Genomic DNA, 16,783 nt, shown 5'->3' on the forward strand with positions numbered 1-16,783 from the left:
AAACGGCCTATGAGATTTTGCATTGAGTTAAATTCCATTTACATTATTGAATCTGTTGCGCAACACCTGTGATTAAATGAGTTTTGTAAATATATTTGATTAACTTTGGATAATATTTATTAGCTTTAACGCTGATATACTTTGATGGGACCCATGAGAATGTCTTTCTAGAATAGTATTTAGAATGACATTCATTATAAGAGATGATGGTTTATTGATTGTTGTATGAAACGTGGCATTGATTACTTGACTTTGTTATTTATGGATTTATGGATTTATTTTGTCACAGCAGTAGAATGCTGTTTCATTTTCTTCTGTGAATGATAATTTCTGTTTTTTGACCTTGTTTAGGTCAGGTTTTTTTTTGTTCTCCCGCGATCAGCCCTGATCAGCGCGAGATGGCGAGCCACCCGACCACCGCTACGTTGCGGTAGGAATTGTGAACCTATGGACTGAATCACAAATTGTTGACACATGACCTATCACAGGTCCATGGAACTAAACTAAATCACATACTGGACTACACCTTATCCCACCTCCTTTTGGAACCTACTAAGCTGTTTTGTATTGTCAACATTATTTTTGTTTGTGATATATATGCATATGTTTTTATTTCTTTTGTACATCCGTCTATACACTTCTCATAACAAACATAATATATATATATTTGAGCTCTACTTTTGTTTCCTGTGTTTTATTCACACCCTTAGGCTCCATAGTCGAATCTTATTCTGATAGCTCATTGTCTATGAGGCTGCAGTCAGGCGCCCTGGTCCTTTAACCGCGTTACATGTTTCATCTCTTCGCTATTACTGTCACCCGGCATAATTTGCAGATGATATTGTTTGCAGCCGCTGCAATACTTTCAACCAAAACAGGCGCAGCTTGATGACACCATCAACATACGCTATTCCGGTAGAGCGGTATAGTCAAAATCTCTACCATTGGCCAAATTCATATCGTTTCTACCGTATACCGTTTATACCACCCACCCATAATTTAAACTATTATATATCTGAAAATTGCGCTGCTAATATTTTTATACAATTTCGATTACTTTTTACTCTATAAAAGAAGACAGCAGTGTATAATAAAGTCTAACAACTGGACTGAGCAACTCAAATTGAACAGTTTACTGACAGGTTTGTCATTAATGAAGTTTGGAACATCGAACAGCAAATCAAGATATGAATAACTTATTTTAACTTGGGTGCAACTTTTGTATTTAGATTGCATTTTCTTTCCAAGTCAATTAGGCATGGAAAAAAGTCGGCCTCGAATGGACATTTCAGGTCTCACTTGTGTGTCTGATGCATTTGAGGAGTTGTGATATGACAACATCAGAGAAACCCCTGTGGTAAAACATCTGCTCTCAGACACAGTATGATCCTCTCTCTTGGACAGGAACACTCATATGACCTACAGGCCTACTGCGTATAGTCACCAATGCTTAGATGTTCTCGTTGTTGTGTCTCCCTCAACTATACTTTCATCCAGCCTATGAATTAAGAAAATACCAAAAAAGCTAAAATATTAGTAGTGCACTAATTATGCCTGGAAAAACTGTACTAAACATATGCATATTTTTCATTTTTGAGATCAACTCTACTTACCATTTACAGGCCTAACATACATTAAAACATACATTGAATGTAGCTTTTTCACAACTCTTGCAGCATTCATTCTGACAGTCATAATTCTGTTTGCCTGTAGCACTTGACTAGGCTTGGTTTGTGGGGGTCAGAGTAAGAGTTTTGTATCAGACTACTGATTGTGCAAGGCAAACTAAAATGTTAACATAATAAACTGCTTATAAATCATCAAACCATGTTGATATCATCAGGGTTAACTCCTGTTAGAGGTAGACTCCATTGTTTCTCATACCCAACAGAGGACAACTCCTCTGGCTGCAAAGGTCAGACTGTATAGACGTCTGTGAAAAGACATCACTTGACTCTGCTAAAGAGAGATACAGTACTGGGTTGGGTGTGCGGGTATGAGCAAGGGGAAGATAGAGTATATGTCCTTTAGTTACCAACATGCCATATTAGTGCCATAGACAAGGGTTTATGCATTATTTTGGCTCCTTAAAGCTCTGGATTATTGCAAGTAAAACATTAAAAGCCAGACAGGTTCACTTTCAACTCGATGGATGAGGCTGTGCCTCAAGGTGGGTGCTAATTATGGCTTTGTGTGTGTGTGTGTGTGTGTGTGTGTGTGTGTGTGTGTGTGTGTGTGTGTGTGTGTGTGTGTGTGTGTGTGTGAAGGCAATGATGCTAAGGCAGCACTGTCTCCAGACCGACACAGCATGACAATGACACGAAGGGAGAAGGACAAAAAAGAGGGATGGAACAGAAACTGAGAGAAAGAGAAAGTGAAATAAAAATGAAACTATGAAAAAATGCAGAGAACAAGCCTGAGAGAAAAGACAGACAATCCTACAGCCAGTTTCAGTCTAGACAAGGTCAGCCAAAGTGTCATGTACACTTTAAAGCAATCTTTAAAGCGACACACAGTCCCAGGAAGATCCCTGATAGCCTGGATATGTAGAGTATAATCTGAGGAACATGAGCTGTCCCTGTTTATATGAACTTAAACCATTCTGAATTGAAGAAAAATCTGTGAATATATGTGAATTAATGATGATGCTGAACTACAGGGAGTGCAGAATTATTAGGCAAATGAGTATTTTGTCGACATCATCCTCTTCATGCATGTTGTCTTACTCCAAGCTGTCTAGGCTCGAAAGCCTGCTACCAATTAAGCATATTAGGTGATGTGCATCTCTGTAATGAGAAGGGGTGTGGTCTAATGACATCAACACCCTATATCAGGTGTGCATAAGTATTAGGCAACGTCCTTTCCTTTGGCAAAATGGGTCAAAAGAAGGACTTGACAGGCACAGAAAAGTCAAAAATAGTGAGATATCTTGCAGAGGGATGCAGCAGTCTCAAAATTGCAAAGCTTCTGAAGCGTGATCATCGAACAATCAAGCGTTTCATTCAAAATAGTCAACAGGGTCGCAAGAAGCGTGTGGAAAAACCAAGGCGCAAAATAACTGCCCATGAACTGAGAAAAGTCAAGCGTGCAGCTGCCAAGATGCCACTTGCCACCAGTTTGGCCATATTTCAGAGCTGCAACATCACTGGAGTGCCCAAAAGCACAAGGTGTGCAATACTCAGAGACATGGCCAAGGTATGAAAGGCTGAAAGACGACCACCACTGAACAAGACACACAAGCTGAAATGTCAAGACTGGGCCAAGAAATATCTCAAGACTGGTTTTTCTAAGGTTTTATGGACTGATGAAATGAGAGTGAGTCTTGATGGGCCAGATGGATGGGCCCGTGGCTGGATTGGTAAAGGGCAGAGAGCTCCAGTCCGACTCAGACGCCAGCAAGGTGGAGGTGGAGTACTGGTTTGGGCTGGTATCACCAAAGATGAGCTTGTGGGGCCTTTTCGGGTTGAGGATGGAGTCAAGCTCAACTCCCAGTCCTACTGCCAGTTCCTGGAAGACACCTTCTTCAAGCAGTGGTACAGGAAGAAGTCTGCATCCTTCAAGAAAAACATGATTTTCATGCAGGACAATGCTCCATCACACGCGTCCAAGTACTCCACAGCGTGGCTGGCAAGAAAGGGTATAAAGGAAGAAAAACTAATGACATGGCCTCCTTGTTCACCTGATCTGAACCCCATTGAGAACCTGTGGTCCATCATCAAATGTGAGATTTACAAGGAGGGAAAACAGTACACCTCTCTGAACAGTATCTGGGAGGCTGTGGTTGCTGCTGCACACAATGTTGATGGTGAACAGATCAAAACACTGACAGGATCCATGGATGGCAGGCTTTTGAGTGTCCTTGCAAAGAAAGGTGGCTATATTGGTCGCTGATTTGTTTTTGTTTTGTTTTTGAATGTCAGAAATGTATATTTGTGAATGTGGAGATGTTATATTGGTTTCACTGGTAAAAATAAATCATTGAAATGGGTATATATTTGTTTTTTGTTAAGTTGCCTAATAATTATGCACAGTAATAGTCACCTGCACACACAGATATCCCCCTAAAATAGCTAAAACTAAAAACAAACTAAAAACTACTTCCAAAAACATTCAGCTTTGATATTAATGAGTTTTTTGGGTTCATTGAGAACATGGTTGTTGTTCAATAATAAAATTATTCCTCAAAAATACAACTTGCCTAATAATTCTGCACTCCCTGTATCTTCATTATCATGCAAAAGATAACTAACAATGAATTATTTAGTGAAATGTTATTGTTATTCTTTTTTCAGCCAGCATTCAATTCTGAATAGGGGACGAGGTTCGTTACTAGATTCATTATTCCCTAAATCTATAGACAATTAATCTGTGAAACAAATGCTAACTAAATATAACTGAAATAAGTGATTATGTAAAATAAGGACATACGGTGGTATTTTTTAAATTCATATCTGTGCAATATTATGTGACATTGTTAATTCTTGTTTGTTTTGTCTTGTTTCTTCTTCTTTTTTTTGGTTTTGGTCATATTTCTGATTGCCCATTTGGGGGCCCAGCATTAAATTCTTAATTCTTTATTTCTTTTTGTTTATTTATTTGCAAATGGCTACTTCCTACTATCCAACCATCTGGCTGGATCTGGTTCATACCAATCATTTGTCTAAAGAAGGCTAAGTTTCTCTCTTAATGGATGTTTGGTTTCCAAGTACCTCTTTAGCTTGGCCCCATGGTAGCATTAACCAAATAGCTATAAACTCCAATTCTATGAAAAGCTTTGCTCTTAACCTTGATGCCCTAACATTTCCTTCTTTCATTTCTCTATGGTTCAATTATGGAAGGAAGGCAAGCAGTCTCAAAGCTTATCTCTCCACTGCGCCCTCATAGACAATGTTTGTATACTTTAAAACCACTATATAATATCTACTGCTACCATATTTATTTACCATGATGTAGGGAATGAATCACAGAAAAATATTCAGGCAACAGTTGCTGTATACACGTTTTTACAAGCATCTCAGATTTATTTATTTATTAAAAGTCAGTAACCAAGCGTATCAGACACGTTGTGCTGACAAAAAGCAATCGAAATCTCCTCCCCTATCCACCAGTCGTTCTTAACATCTAGTGATATGTCTTCAGTTCTCCATATTATAGTACCGCAAGCCAGGAAACATTACCAAACTAACAGGACAGTTGTACTCCACCATTTTCATAACACAGTTTTGATCAACTCAACATCTATGGAAGATTAACATGGTCATGTCAAACCTTGCTTTGGTGGTATTTTCATTTGAATCACAGGCTTGCGTGACAAATTATCATTTTGAGGCCAAGTCAGCTTCAAGTTGCTTTACTTTTTCAGCACATTTTGTCTGATATTATGAACAGTTAACAGAACTTTATCTGTGCTACATTACTTCCCTGAGATCCAGCCGCCTCCACACTAACTAATGTTTTCCTACAGCTTTGGACAAATCTGACGTGACTCTTTCACCGATCATCTTCAAAAGGTGTCAAGTTAATAATATGTTAGCAGTCACAAAGGATACAACGCAGCCTGGGAAATTATTTCTTCTATTTCTATAACTAATTATTTCTTCTGTGTTTCTTTAAGAGGTAAAGTCTGAAAATGAACTTTGACCCAGAGACGGACTGTCTAAAAAACGGATGGTGTCAAACTGAATTATAGTAAGTGTTGGATCCAAGCTGAGTGCCAGAGATTCTTCAAGTGATCAGGTTTCTAACGTGACAAAAAAACTAAGCAGCATACAGTCTCCAATCCAATCACCGAGTCCTGTACCATAATGTTGCCTTTCTGTTGCTATTAAATTACATATATTATCATATAGATATGTGGTAGACTTTAAAATAACTTTAAGATATGGCGCACTACAATAACAGCCATACACAGATGGCACAGCTTCATTATTAAGCTTTCACTTACCATCAGATTGATAAGATGTAACTCATTTTAAAAGCACTGCAAGCCTAATGTTATTTCAAGCAGGCCATGAAGTCAAGCTTAGTTGCAATCCCAGCTGATCTCAGTGCTAGCACACATCAACTGATGGCTCATTCTACAGAACCAACTGGTAAATACAGGTTGTGTTTTTCAGTTTGAACTGGATGCCAGTGTGAGGCAGGCAACTTAAATTGAACTCTAGTGATGCCAAAATATCTAAATATCTAATGGGTTACCAACCAACCCATTCAGCCAGAAGATCACATGAAGAAAATCACTATGTCTATGTTTAAATGCTTGTAGCAACTTACCGCTCTTGGTGTCCTTTCCATCCAGTAAGGGTCGGTAGTCACTCTTGGAGACCGTCTCCCCAACTTTGTCATCGTAGCTCTCTTTCTCCAGTGAAGCCACAAAGTCTCTCTTCAGGAGGGCATCACCAGGGGCCCCACCTTGGACGCCACCGCCACCCCCACCCAGAGCATCTCGCAGGCTCAGGTCCATAGTCCCGTTACTGGAGAGAAAAGGGACAAAATTACTTACATAAATTTTTGCTTAATGATATTTTTCTTCACCTTTAGTCAGGCGCCCATGTTGCTCACTACACTTATAAACTTTATCAGGCAGTTTTTGGGAAAAAATCTCCCAAGTTTTTTTTTAAACAGAGCAAGGGATTTTCAACATATGACTTCTTTTTTAGAAAACTTAAATTACTTATCTACAGAAAGTAGCAGGCATATTTCAGAAAAAATGACCTGGGTAAATATTAATAAGCAACTTGAAAACAGACCTTTTTATTGAACCATTTACTTCTTTTTAAGCACCTTTCAAATGCTCAAAGCTTGAAAAATCTAGTCAAAACTGAGGAGTATCTTTACACACAATATAAAAGCTTCACAAAGGGCCTGAACTGTTACTTGAGAAAGCATCGTGCCAAAAACAAAAGCAATCAGTTCAGAGTTGAAAAAAAAAAGAATTACTGATGATGAGATGAAACTATAAGCACAGATATGTTGCTTATGTGCGAAGAAAGAAGAAAGATCACCGTCCCCACAGTGAAACATGGTAGTGGGAGTATTATGCTGTGGGGATGTTTCAGTGCATCTGGAACTGGGAATTAGGGCTGTGCAATATGACCAAAATCTCATATCCCAATATAAGACATATATCGTCCCCTTAACGATATAAATCACAAAGATTTAACATTTTCTGTAAATGCTGTGAATCTCGGGCAGCTCGACTTGCGTTAAGTGTTTCCAGCTGGGCGTCATGTACCTGGAGTCGAGTGTTTTAACCGATGCATGAAGCGATACATTTTTAGACATAAGTTGTAACGGCCACCGTTTTCTTTGTGGGTATTTATTATACGGCGTGCTGCGGGAAAAAGGCTGTTCTAACGTTTGAGTCTAAGGTTTATTTTTTAGCACCTGGCGACTCTTTTTTGCTGCTCATCCGTAAATACTCTGCATACTCTTTCACGTGATTCAGTTTATTTTGAAAAGTCTCAACAGGATCTTGAGCTTTATTGTGAAAGGGTTATGTGGAAAATAAACAAGCGGACACGCGATAGTTTTACTGTCGTTGTTGCTAACGGCAACGCATAAAAACAGGCGCTTGTCCGTCTGTAGTGTGGTTATATTAAATATAAGAGAAAGAGAGAACTTTAAGAAATTAATACAGCCACTACAGTGACCATCAAAACGATGAAAAAATATTGCCATAAACAGTTTATTTTGCGACACCACTAAACAAACGATAGCGTAAACTGAAACGATAGATGTTTTTATATTGCATCCAATATATATCGTTATATCGAACAGCCCTACTGGGAATCGTATTAATTTGGAAGGAATCTTAATGCTTAATTAAATGCTTAATTGAAGCACCTGTTCAGCAAGCTCCAATGTGGAGAAAAGTAGAGCGGTAATATACAGTACAGCATAAAAAGCAAATATGATGCAAACTAATCCATGACACAGAGGCACAATTTGACTGACAAACCGTTTCTGGAATAAGATGCATCAAGGAAGGAAATAAGAATATGAAATGCACTTCATCCTGACATAACTTAAATCAATATGTTCAGTTAAGAAATTACCCCTTACAACTTTCTAAATCCCACAAATACACACTGCAGCCCAACACTTAGACAGCATGACCCTATTACAGACTCTTCTTTCTCCCTGTCCTTTATTTCTGTTTATCCCTCCATCCACACTCGCGGCAAACAAGCTGTCATTGTCTTGCAACTGTACCAAACACACACACACTGACACTCTGTGGCCAGCAGCCAGGATGAGGACATACAGTAGAGTGTTAGCAGGCCTTGAGAAGAACTGTAGGCCATTGTTTCAGGGGTCAGACACCTTACAGTGGTCACCACACACAACATTCCCAAACTGAGAGTCACTTTGGGGTTCTTTAACAGTCTTGTTTTCTCTTGTTGGTTTTCTCTTGTTGGTTTTCACTGTTGCGCTAATCCACATGCAAATGTATTATTTTTTCACTCTCCTCTCATTTTTCTCATAAACATACATTTTTACCAAAAGTGATCATTCCAAGTACTTTGTGTCACAGTCACACATTCCTCCTGACTCTTCCTCACACAAACACAATCAGGATGTACTCAATAATGCCATCATTCTAATTTTTAAAATGAACTATCCCTAAATAGAAGCCTCCATTGCCCTCCTAGCGTATTATACTGCAATATTTATCGCTTCATTGGACAGGTTTCATCAGCCAGAACATTCAGAGGCCTGAACTTGGGGTTCTTTGGGGGGGGGGGGGGGGGGGGGGGGGCTTTTTTTTGCCTCATTGAATCTGTCTATCTACTGTTTTTACTCACAATAGCAGACATTTTTTTTATCATTACTGACATACAGAATTATACAGAATAACAATTAAGTTTTGTGTCTGGAAATACAACCCATACAGAAGCTTATCCAGAATCCCAATTATGGAAAAGCTTCACGTTTTGAAGGTAACAGTGTATATAATTTCTAGATTCAATACGAAGATTTACTTACAGAGAATTACTCAAAACAATGATAAAAACACTAAAGATGATCACAGGACTCTGCAGTTCTGCTCAGTTTGAAGCTGCTTTTTGTCTATTTATGTCTGCAGTACGCAGATATTTTCAGATGAAAAAGCTCTGATAAAACCAATGTGCATTACATCCTCTACAGCATGCATAGTTAATGAGTGGCTAGTGAATAAGCTGTAATAGCTGTATTACAGCTGAGCTGTAAGAAGAGTGAATCTGGCTTATATATTTCTCAATATTTCTTCCCACAATGTATAATACATATGAAATAACATTATCTTAAGGTAGTACTAGTACTAGTAAAAGTGGTGCACTCCAAAATTTTAAAGTAAAGTTAACAGCTGGTCATGCTCATCATTTTAGATGCAGAATAATATATTCTGTTTGTTTTTAGGTAGTTTTCTAAAAATGTAATCTGCAAAGTCAACAGTTACTATACCTGTGAACTGTATTACAATGTTGAAATATAGTGGACAACTACAAGAAAGTTGCACTAAACAGAGACAGTTAGTTAAGTTTAAAATATGTGAAAATTTATTTCTATTCAAATAAACATTCTGTGAATCACATTTTCTTTTTTTTCTTCTTTTTTTTTTTTTACAAACAACATTATTTCAACAGGATGGCTACAATCAGTGGGTTCCCTCTTAGAATAAACTTTAACATCAGTGCGACACATCTGTATTATCATGTTACTATGTTACTATGCAAAGAAAAAGCAGTACATAAAGTAAGGAGGAAAAAAGAAAAAGCTTATAGTGACGGTAAGACTGTTGAGTGAGCTGTTCAGGTCTGAAGGATTAAAAACTGTCTTTCTACCCGAAAACCACCACCTCTCCCTGTCTGAAGCCAACCGTCTGCTACGTAATCACTTCACCCTCCAAACCACTGGCAGTCCTCACACAAGCTAGGACACACACACTGGCAGGAATTTAAACACTTTGCTGTACCGTCATAATACAACTGAGATTAACCTGAGGATATTTTTGTAACTGTGTGTGAGGTAACGCGAAACCTAATGTCAATTAAGCTCTATTTCCAAATTGCTGCCTTTTTCTGCTTTACATAAAAAGGGTATTAGCTAGGTTTTGTAATTATTTTGACCAGGCTGACAAAGTTTTCTGGGAGGAGTTTGCATTATAGATTTTTCAATCTTAAAGTATCAGTAAATAGAGTAACTCTTAGAATTGCAAGAGTCATTGAACAAAAATGTCTTTTCATCATTTCAATCACTACAACATTAAACAACAATTTATGTAGAAAAAAGTAGAAAAAAAATGCTTGCATCAGTGGGTGTGAATGGGTGAATGAGCTATGCTGTCTAAAGTGCTTAGAGTGCTCAGTCAGACCACATAATCTGCTCCAATAAAACCAAACAAAAAGGGAAATGTCATACTAAAACTAAAAATGTATACTGTTACATTTCTGCTATAGACGCTGATGCATTCTTATAACTATAAATGAAGATTTGTGATGCAAAAAAGTTATTAACAATCAAAATCAACAATTAAACTATCAGTTGGTTGGAAAGTGTTTATTTACAACATTCTTAACTGTCACAGTTTATTTGATCTATTGAATTTGTAAGTTAGCTCACATCCAAATTCTAATTAGTGTCTAATTTTTAATGCAGTCTTATTGGAGAGAGTCAGAAGATAAACCAAAATACCCCCCCCCCTCCCCCCCAAAAAAACCCCAAAAACTATTATATAAAAGTTAGAAGTTAATTTGCATGTCACTGAGTGAAATATTTGATCCCCTACAATACAGCTAGAATTTTGGCTCCCACAGATTGGCTCAATCAATTGTAGATAGTCCTGATCTCAACTTGTTATGTGATTAAAGCACACCTGTCTACAGAATCAATTTCCAATTCCATCCTCTCCACCACTATGGGCAAGACCAAAGAGCAGTCATATGGTAAATGAAGTAGTTATTATATAGGTCTTTTCTACTCTGAGAAGTCAAAACAATTTATACAACTTGTCTCATTCACACAAGCACTTTTTTCTGTACACATTTGCATATTATCTAACATTCCCACACATTCATACGCCACTGGACTTCCTGAGCTACATATACTTGGATGTCAGGACCTAGAATGGGTCTACAATCCAACTGTAGGCCCATTGTAGCCTTCAATCCCTGGGCTACAAAACTATCAACAATAATAAACAAAGTGCTGTACAGCTATTTGAAACTAAAAGGATAAATAAATAAAAGCAATACATAGCAATACAAGTAAAAAACACAATACAAGTTAAAAACAATAAGAATTTAAAAACTAGAAAGCCTAGAATTAAGACATGTAGGATAGGTTGAACAAATGTGTCTTCAACTTAATTTTAAAAATCCCCACAGAGCATGCCTGCCTAACATCTTGAGGGAGGTTGTTCCACAAATATGGTACACGAAAAGAAAACGCACGTTCTCCAATTGTCTTTTTTCTGGCTCTGGGAACCTTTAGAAGGCCAGAGTCCTAAGATCGTAGAGCACGGCATGGAACATAAAGGTGTAAAAGGTCAGAGAGGTATGACGATGCCAATCCACTGGCCTTGTAGGTGAGCAGCAGGATCTTAAAATCTGCTCGAACCTAACAAGGTAGCCAACAAAGAGATCTCAGTAGAGGGGTAATGTGCTCAAATTTCCCAGTTCTTGTTAAAATGCGAGCAGCTGGATTTTGCACCATCTGTAGACCTCTAAAGCTTTTCTTTGGTAGCCCAGAAAGAAGAGCATTACAATAATCAATACGTGAAGACACAAATGCATGGACAAGAACCTCTGCAATGTCGTTGGCAAAAGTTGATTTTGAATTTGGCTATGTTCCTCAAATGATACAAGGCAGTCTTTGTTATCTCTTTAACATGAGACTCGAAGGAGAGCACCATGTCGAACCACACGCCCAAGTTTTTTACCTTGTCCCTGCAATTTATGTCATCAATTTTCAAGATGAAATTTTGGGACAAGTACTGAAGTTTTTTGACAAGTACTCTGTCTTATCAGTGTTTAGGAGCAAGAAATTATCCGATAACCAGCCCCTAATTGCAGATAGATAAGATTCTAGTTTAGACACCTCAGCACAATTTCCAAAGGTTAGAGGAACATAAAGCTGCAGGTCGTTAGCGTAACAATGAAAGGTTACATTAAAAGAACGTAAAAGAACACCAAGAGGCAGCAGATACATAGAAAACAGCAATGGTCCAAGTACAGAGCCCTGAGGGACCCCATGCCTCATTGCCCAGGTCTCGGAGAGATCATTTTTAAAACTAACAGTCTGAGACCTCCCAGACAGGTAAGATCTCAGCCATGATAAAATATTTCCTGTAACTCCAATAAAATGTTCAAGCCTATCCAATAAAATACAGTGATCCACAGTGTCAAACGCAGCACTTACAGTGGGGCAAAAAAGTATTTAGTCAGCCACCGATTGTGCAAGTTCCCCCACTTAAAATGATGACAGAGGTCAGTAATTTGCACCAGAGGTACACTTCAACTGTGAGAGACAGAATGTGAAAAAAAAAATCCATGAATTCACATGGTAGGATTTGTAAAGAATTTATTCGTAAATCAGGGTGGAAAATAAGTATTTGGTCAATAACAAAAATACAACTCAATACTTTGTAACATAACCTTTGTTGGCAATAACAGAGGTCAAACGTTTACTATAGGTCTTTACCAGGTTTGCACACACAGTAGCTGGTATTTTGGCCCATTCCTCCATGCAGATCTTCTCGAGAGCAGTGATGTTTTGGGGCTGTCGCCGAGCAACACGGACTTTCAACTCCCGCCACAGATTTTCTATGGGGTTGAGATCTGGAGACTGGCTAGGCCACTCCAGGACTTTCAAATGCTTCTTACGGAGCCACTCCTTTGTTGCCCGGGCGGTGTGTTTTGGATCATTGTCATGTTGGAAGACCCAGCCTCGTTTCATCTTCAAAGTTCTCACTGATGGAAGGAGGTTTTGGCTCAAAATCTCACGATACATGGCCCCATTCATTCTGTCCTTAACACGGATCAGTCGTCCTGTCCCCTTGGCAGAAAAACAGCCCCATAGCATGATGTTTCCATCCCCATGCTTCACAGTAGGTATGGTGTTCTTGGGATGCAACTCAGTATTCTTCTTCCTCCAAACACGACGAGTTGAGTTTATACCAAAAAGTCCTACTTTGGTTTCATCTGACCACATGACATTCTCCCAATCCTCTGCTGTATCATCCATGTGCTCTCTGGCAAACTTCAGACGGGCCTGGACATGCACTGGCTTCAGCAGCGGAACACGTCTGGCACTGCGGGATTTGATTCCCTGCCGTTGTAGTGTGTTACTGATGGTGACCTTTGTTACTTTGGTCCCAGCTCTCTGCAGGTCATGCACCAGGTGCCCCCGTGTGGTTCTGGGATCTTTGCTCACCGTTCTCATGATCATTTTGACCCCACGGGATGAGATCTTGCGTGGAGCCCCAGATCGAGGGAGATTATCAGTGGTCTTGTATGTCTTCCATTTTCTGATGATTGCTCCCACAGTTGATTTTTTTTCACACCAAGCTGCTTGCCTATTGTAGATTCACTCTTCCCAGTCTGGTGCAGGTCTACAATACTTTTCCTGGTGTCCTTCGAAAGCTCTTTGGTCTTGGCCATGGCGGAGTTTGGAGTCTGACTGTTTGAGGCTGTAGACAGGTGTCTTTTATACAGATGATGAGTTCAAACAGGTGCCATTCATACAGGTAACGAGTGGGGGACAGAAAAGCTTCTTACAGAAGACGTTACAGGTCTGTGGGAGCCAGAGATTTTCCTTGTTTGAGGTGACCAAATACTTATTTTCCACCCTAATTTACGAATAAATTCTTTACAAATCCTACCATGTGAATTCATGGATTTTTTTTTCACATTCTGTCTCTCACAGTTGAAGTGTACCTCTGGTGCAAATTACTGACCTCTGTCATCATTTTAAGTGGGGGAACTTGCACAATCGGTGGCTGACTAAATACTTTTTTGCCCCACTGTATGTGTGTCTGTGTGTTACACCGGAGCTCTTTAAAGGTAGCTAGCTTGACAACCAAGCTAGCTACCATTAGCTGACAACTTAGCACTGATGTTCTTTCACTCAAATGATGTTACTTCTGGTTCCAAACATACAGCAGCAACAGCTCTGAGAAATCAAATAATAAATGATGACATCCATCTTTTACACTCTTAATGATCAGCATGAATGGTAGATATAGACTACAAATAAAACTTGCATATGACTCAAATGCGCAAGTTGAGTTTGATATATTTTTGCAATGTGCACTTATCAGAAAACTGTGCCAACATTGAAAACAGGAACTGCTGAGATTGATAAGAATTTGGAAGCTCTTCTCAATTCCAATCCCTACGCTTGTTCTCAACCAAAGCCAGACTGATAGTTCTGACAAAAGCAGAAAACAGTGTAAAAGAAAATTGTGTGAATTCGATCTTGACAGTAACTGATAGTGTCCTGGAGTCCATCTCTCCACCTGGTTGCATTGAGTCTTCTGTCATGCAGACGTCTGTGGTGAACAAAACAGTAATCACATAGTCACGGTTGCAAGCGTGAAGTGTTAAAGTCAGCGGTGTAGAGAAGCGAATCACCAGTTTTGTTTGTGGCTGAACTTGTGCTGCTGCTGTAGCTCAGAGGTTTACTTTACGTTATGGACGTAGCTGTGTAGTAATCACGCAGCAGACCACAGTCCACGGTTCAGTGCTTTTCAGCATACTTGCTTTATTAACGGTTGCTGTTCACACACTCGTGCTGCAGCTTTACAGCTCAGCCGCACACACTATACTTCCACTATACTTCAAGCCCCTGGCTGTCACCACTAATCTCACAATGTACTGGGCCCAGCTGCTTGTCTTCCTAGGAACACTATATGATATAATACTATATAATAATATATTAACAATGGAAAGTTATGTGCACACTGACATATGTTTAGGACATGCACAAAAGTACCACATTTTGTGTAAATCCCATAATAATCATTGATTATGAATGGTCAGTACAGTCACATCAGTGATGTTAACTTGGTCAAAACACAACAAGGGCAAGAGATGTTCAGCACCAACGGCCTGATAGCGAATTGAGTCTTAGTCCAACTTCTCAGGCACTCATGCTACCTGTCATCATCATAGAATCAGTTTCAGCTGGGTCTTCATCTCTCTTTTTAAAATCTAGCTAGCTAGTATTGTTTTCCCTGATGCCTCTGTGTTGCATCAGAATAAAAGTGGTCAAGTTGTTTTCTGCTTTTGTCAGAACTATCAGTCTGGCTTTGGTTGAGAACAAGCTTAGGGATTGGAATTGAGAAGAGCTTCCAAATTCTTATCAATCTCAGCAGTTCCTGTTTTCAATGTTGGCACAGTTTTCTGATAAGTGCACATTGCAAAAATATATCAAACTCAACTTGCGCATTTGAGTCATATGCAAGTTTTATTTGTAGTCTATATCTACCATTCATGCTGATCATTAAGAGTGTAAAAGATGGATGTCATCATTTATTATTTGATTTCTCAGAGCTGTTGCTGCTGTATGTTTGGAACCAGAAGTAACATCATTTGAGTGAAAGAACATCAGTGCTAAGTTGTCAGCTAATGGTAGCTAGCTTGGTTGTCAAGCTTCCCCCTTTAAAGAGACACACATACAGTGGGGCAAAAAAGTGATTTTTTACAAAAAATCCTGCTGGAAGAGTTCAATACATGTCTCCCTGAAAACATTGTCGTGTATCTTAATGAGCAGAAGGTGGGGTTACTGTCTAAAGCCGCGGTCCTTGCCGACGAGTTTGTGTTAACTCATCGTGCTGCACTTTCGACAGAGCGCCGTGAGTACACTTCCTCACCTCGTCCTGTCAGAAGTTATAGGGTTTCCCCTAAGCGCCAGACACGTTCTGCTGCTATTCCTATGTCAGATCGCAAATGTTTTTATTGTCATGAAATCGGGCACCTCGTTGCTGCTTGCCCATCACTACAGCGCAGGGAGCAGGCCAACACGGTGAGGAAGCCGAAAAGTGTGGGTTTCGTTCGTTCTATGTCAGCTTCCACTTCACCTAGCAATGGAGTGGGAAGTGAAGGCTTTGATGAGAGCTACTGCCCTTTTGTGTCGGAGGGGTTTGTTTCGTTGAATGAAAAAGAGGAGGATCGGGTGCCGATCATGATTCTGCGTGACACTGGGGCCGCGCAGACTCTTATTTTGAAGGGTATTCTACCTTTTTCTGATGACTCTTTTTGTGGTTCGGATGCTCTTGTCTGGGGTGTAAAAATGGATGTACTGCGTGTGCCACTGCACAATGTGTTTCTTCAATCGCCGCTCGTTTCGGGTTCGGTACCGGTTGGCGTGCGCGACCAGTTGCCAGTGCCCGGAGTTGCGATGATTCTGGGGAATGATTTGGCTAACGGAAAAGTGTTTTCTACCCCGAGAGTGGTTGAGATACCGGTGCCTGATATTTCATTATCTAACCCTGTCGCTGAGGAGCGTTCCTCCTCTGTTTTTCCTGCTTGCGCGGTAACTCGTGCGCATAGGCGCAAGTACGGTGACGTGGATTTATCTGATTCTTTTCTCTGTGCTGGTGGTGGGCCGGAGTCTGAATCTGAAACCCGTGTTCCACTGACGGGCGACTCTGAGGCGATGCTGCCTATTAGCCCATCAGTGACACCTCAACTGTCTTTGGAAATCAACAAAAAGGAGTTGGTTTCGGCACAGCAGAGTGACCCGACTCTTGTGAGTTGTTTTTCCGCTGCCAACTCTAGCGACCAGTACCCTCGTGTTT

The 16,783-nt window shown here is 39.7% G+C and overlaps 1 protein-coding gene across 1 annotated transcript in view; it reads right to left on the reverse strand.

Annotated features, from left to right (window-relative positions):
- LOC113011196 (microtubule-associated protein 4-like) overlaps positions 1-16,783 on the reverse strand; it is a 137,195-nt gene that overhangs the window by 104,973 nt on the left and 15,439 nt on the right. Inside the window, 1 exon segment of the mRNA XM_026150630.1 lies at positions 6,274-6,473. Within this exon segment, the coding sequence (XP_026006415.1) occupies positions 6,274-6,473 (200 nt within the window).

Source organism: Astatotilapia calliptera, chromosome 18 (genome assembly GCF_900246225.1).
Source record: "Astatotilapia calliptera chromosome 18, fAstCal1.2, whole genome shotgun sequence".
NCBI lineage: Eukaryota > Metazoa > Chordata > Actinopteri > Cichliformes > Cichlidae > Astatotilapia > Astatotilapia calliptera.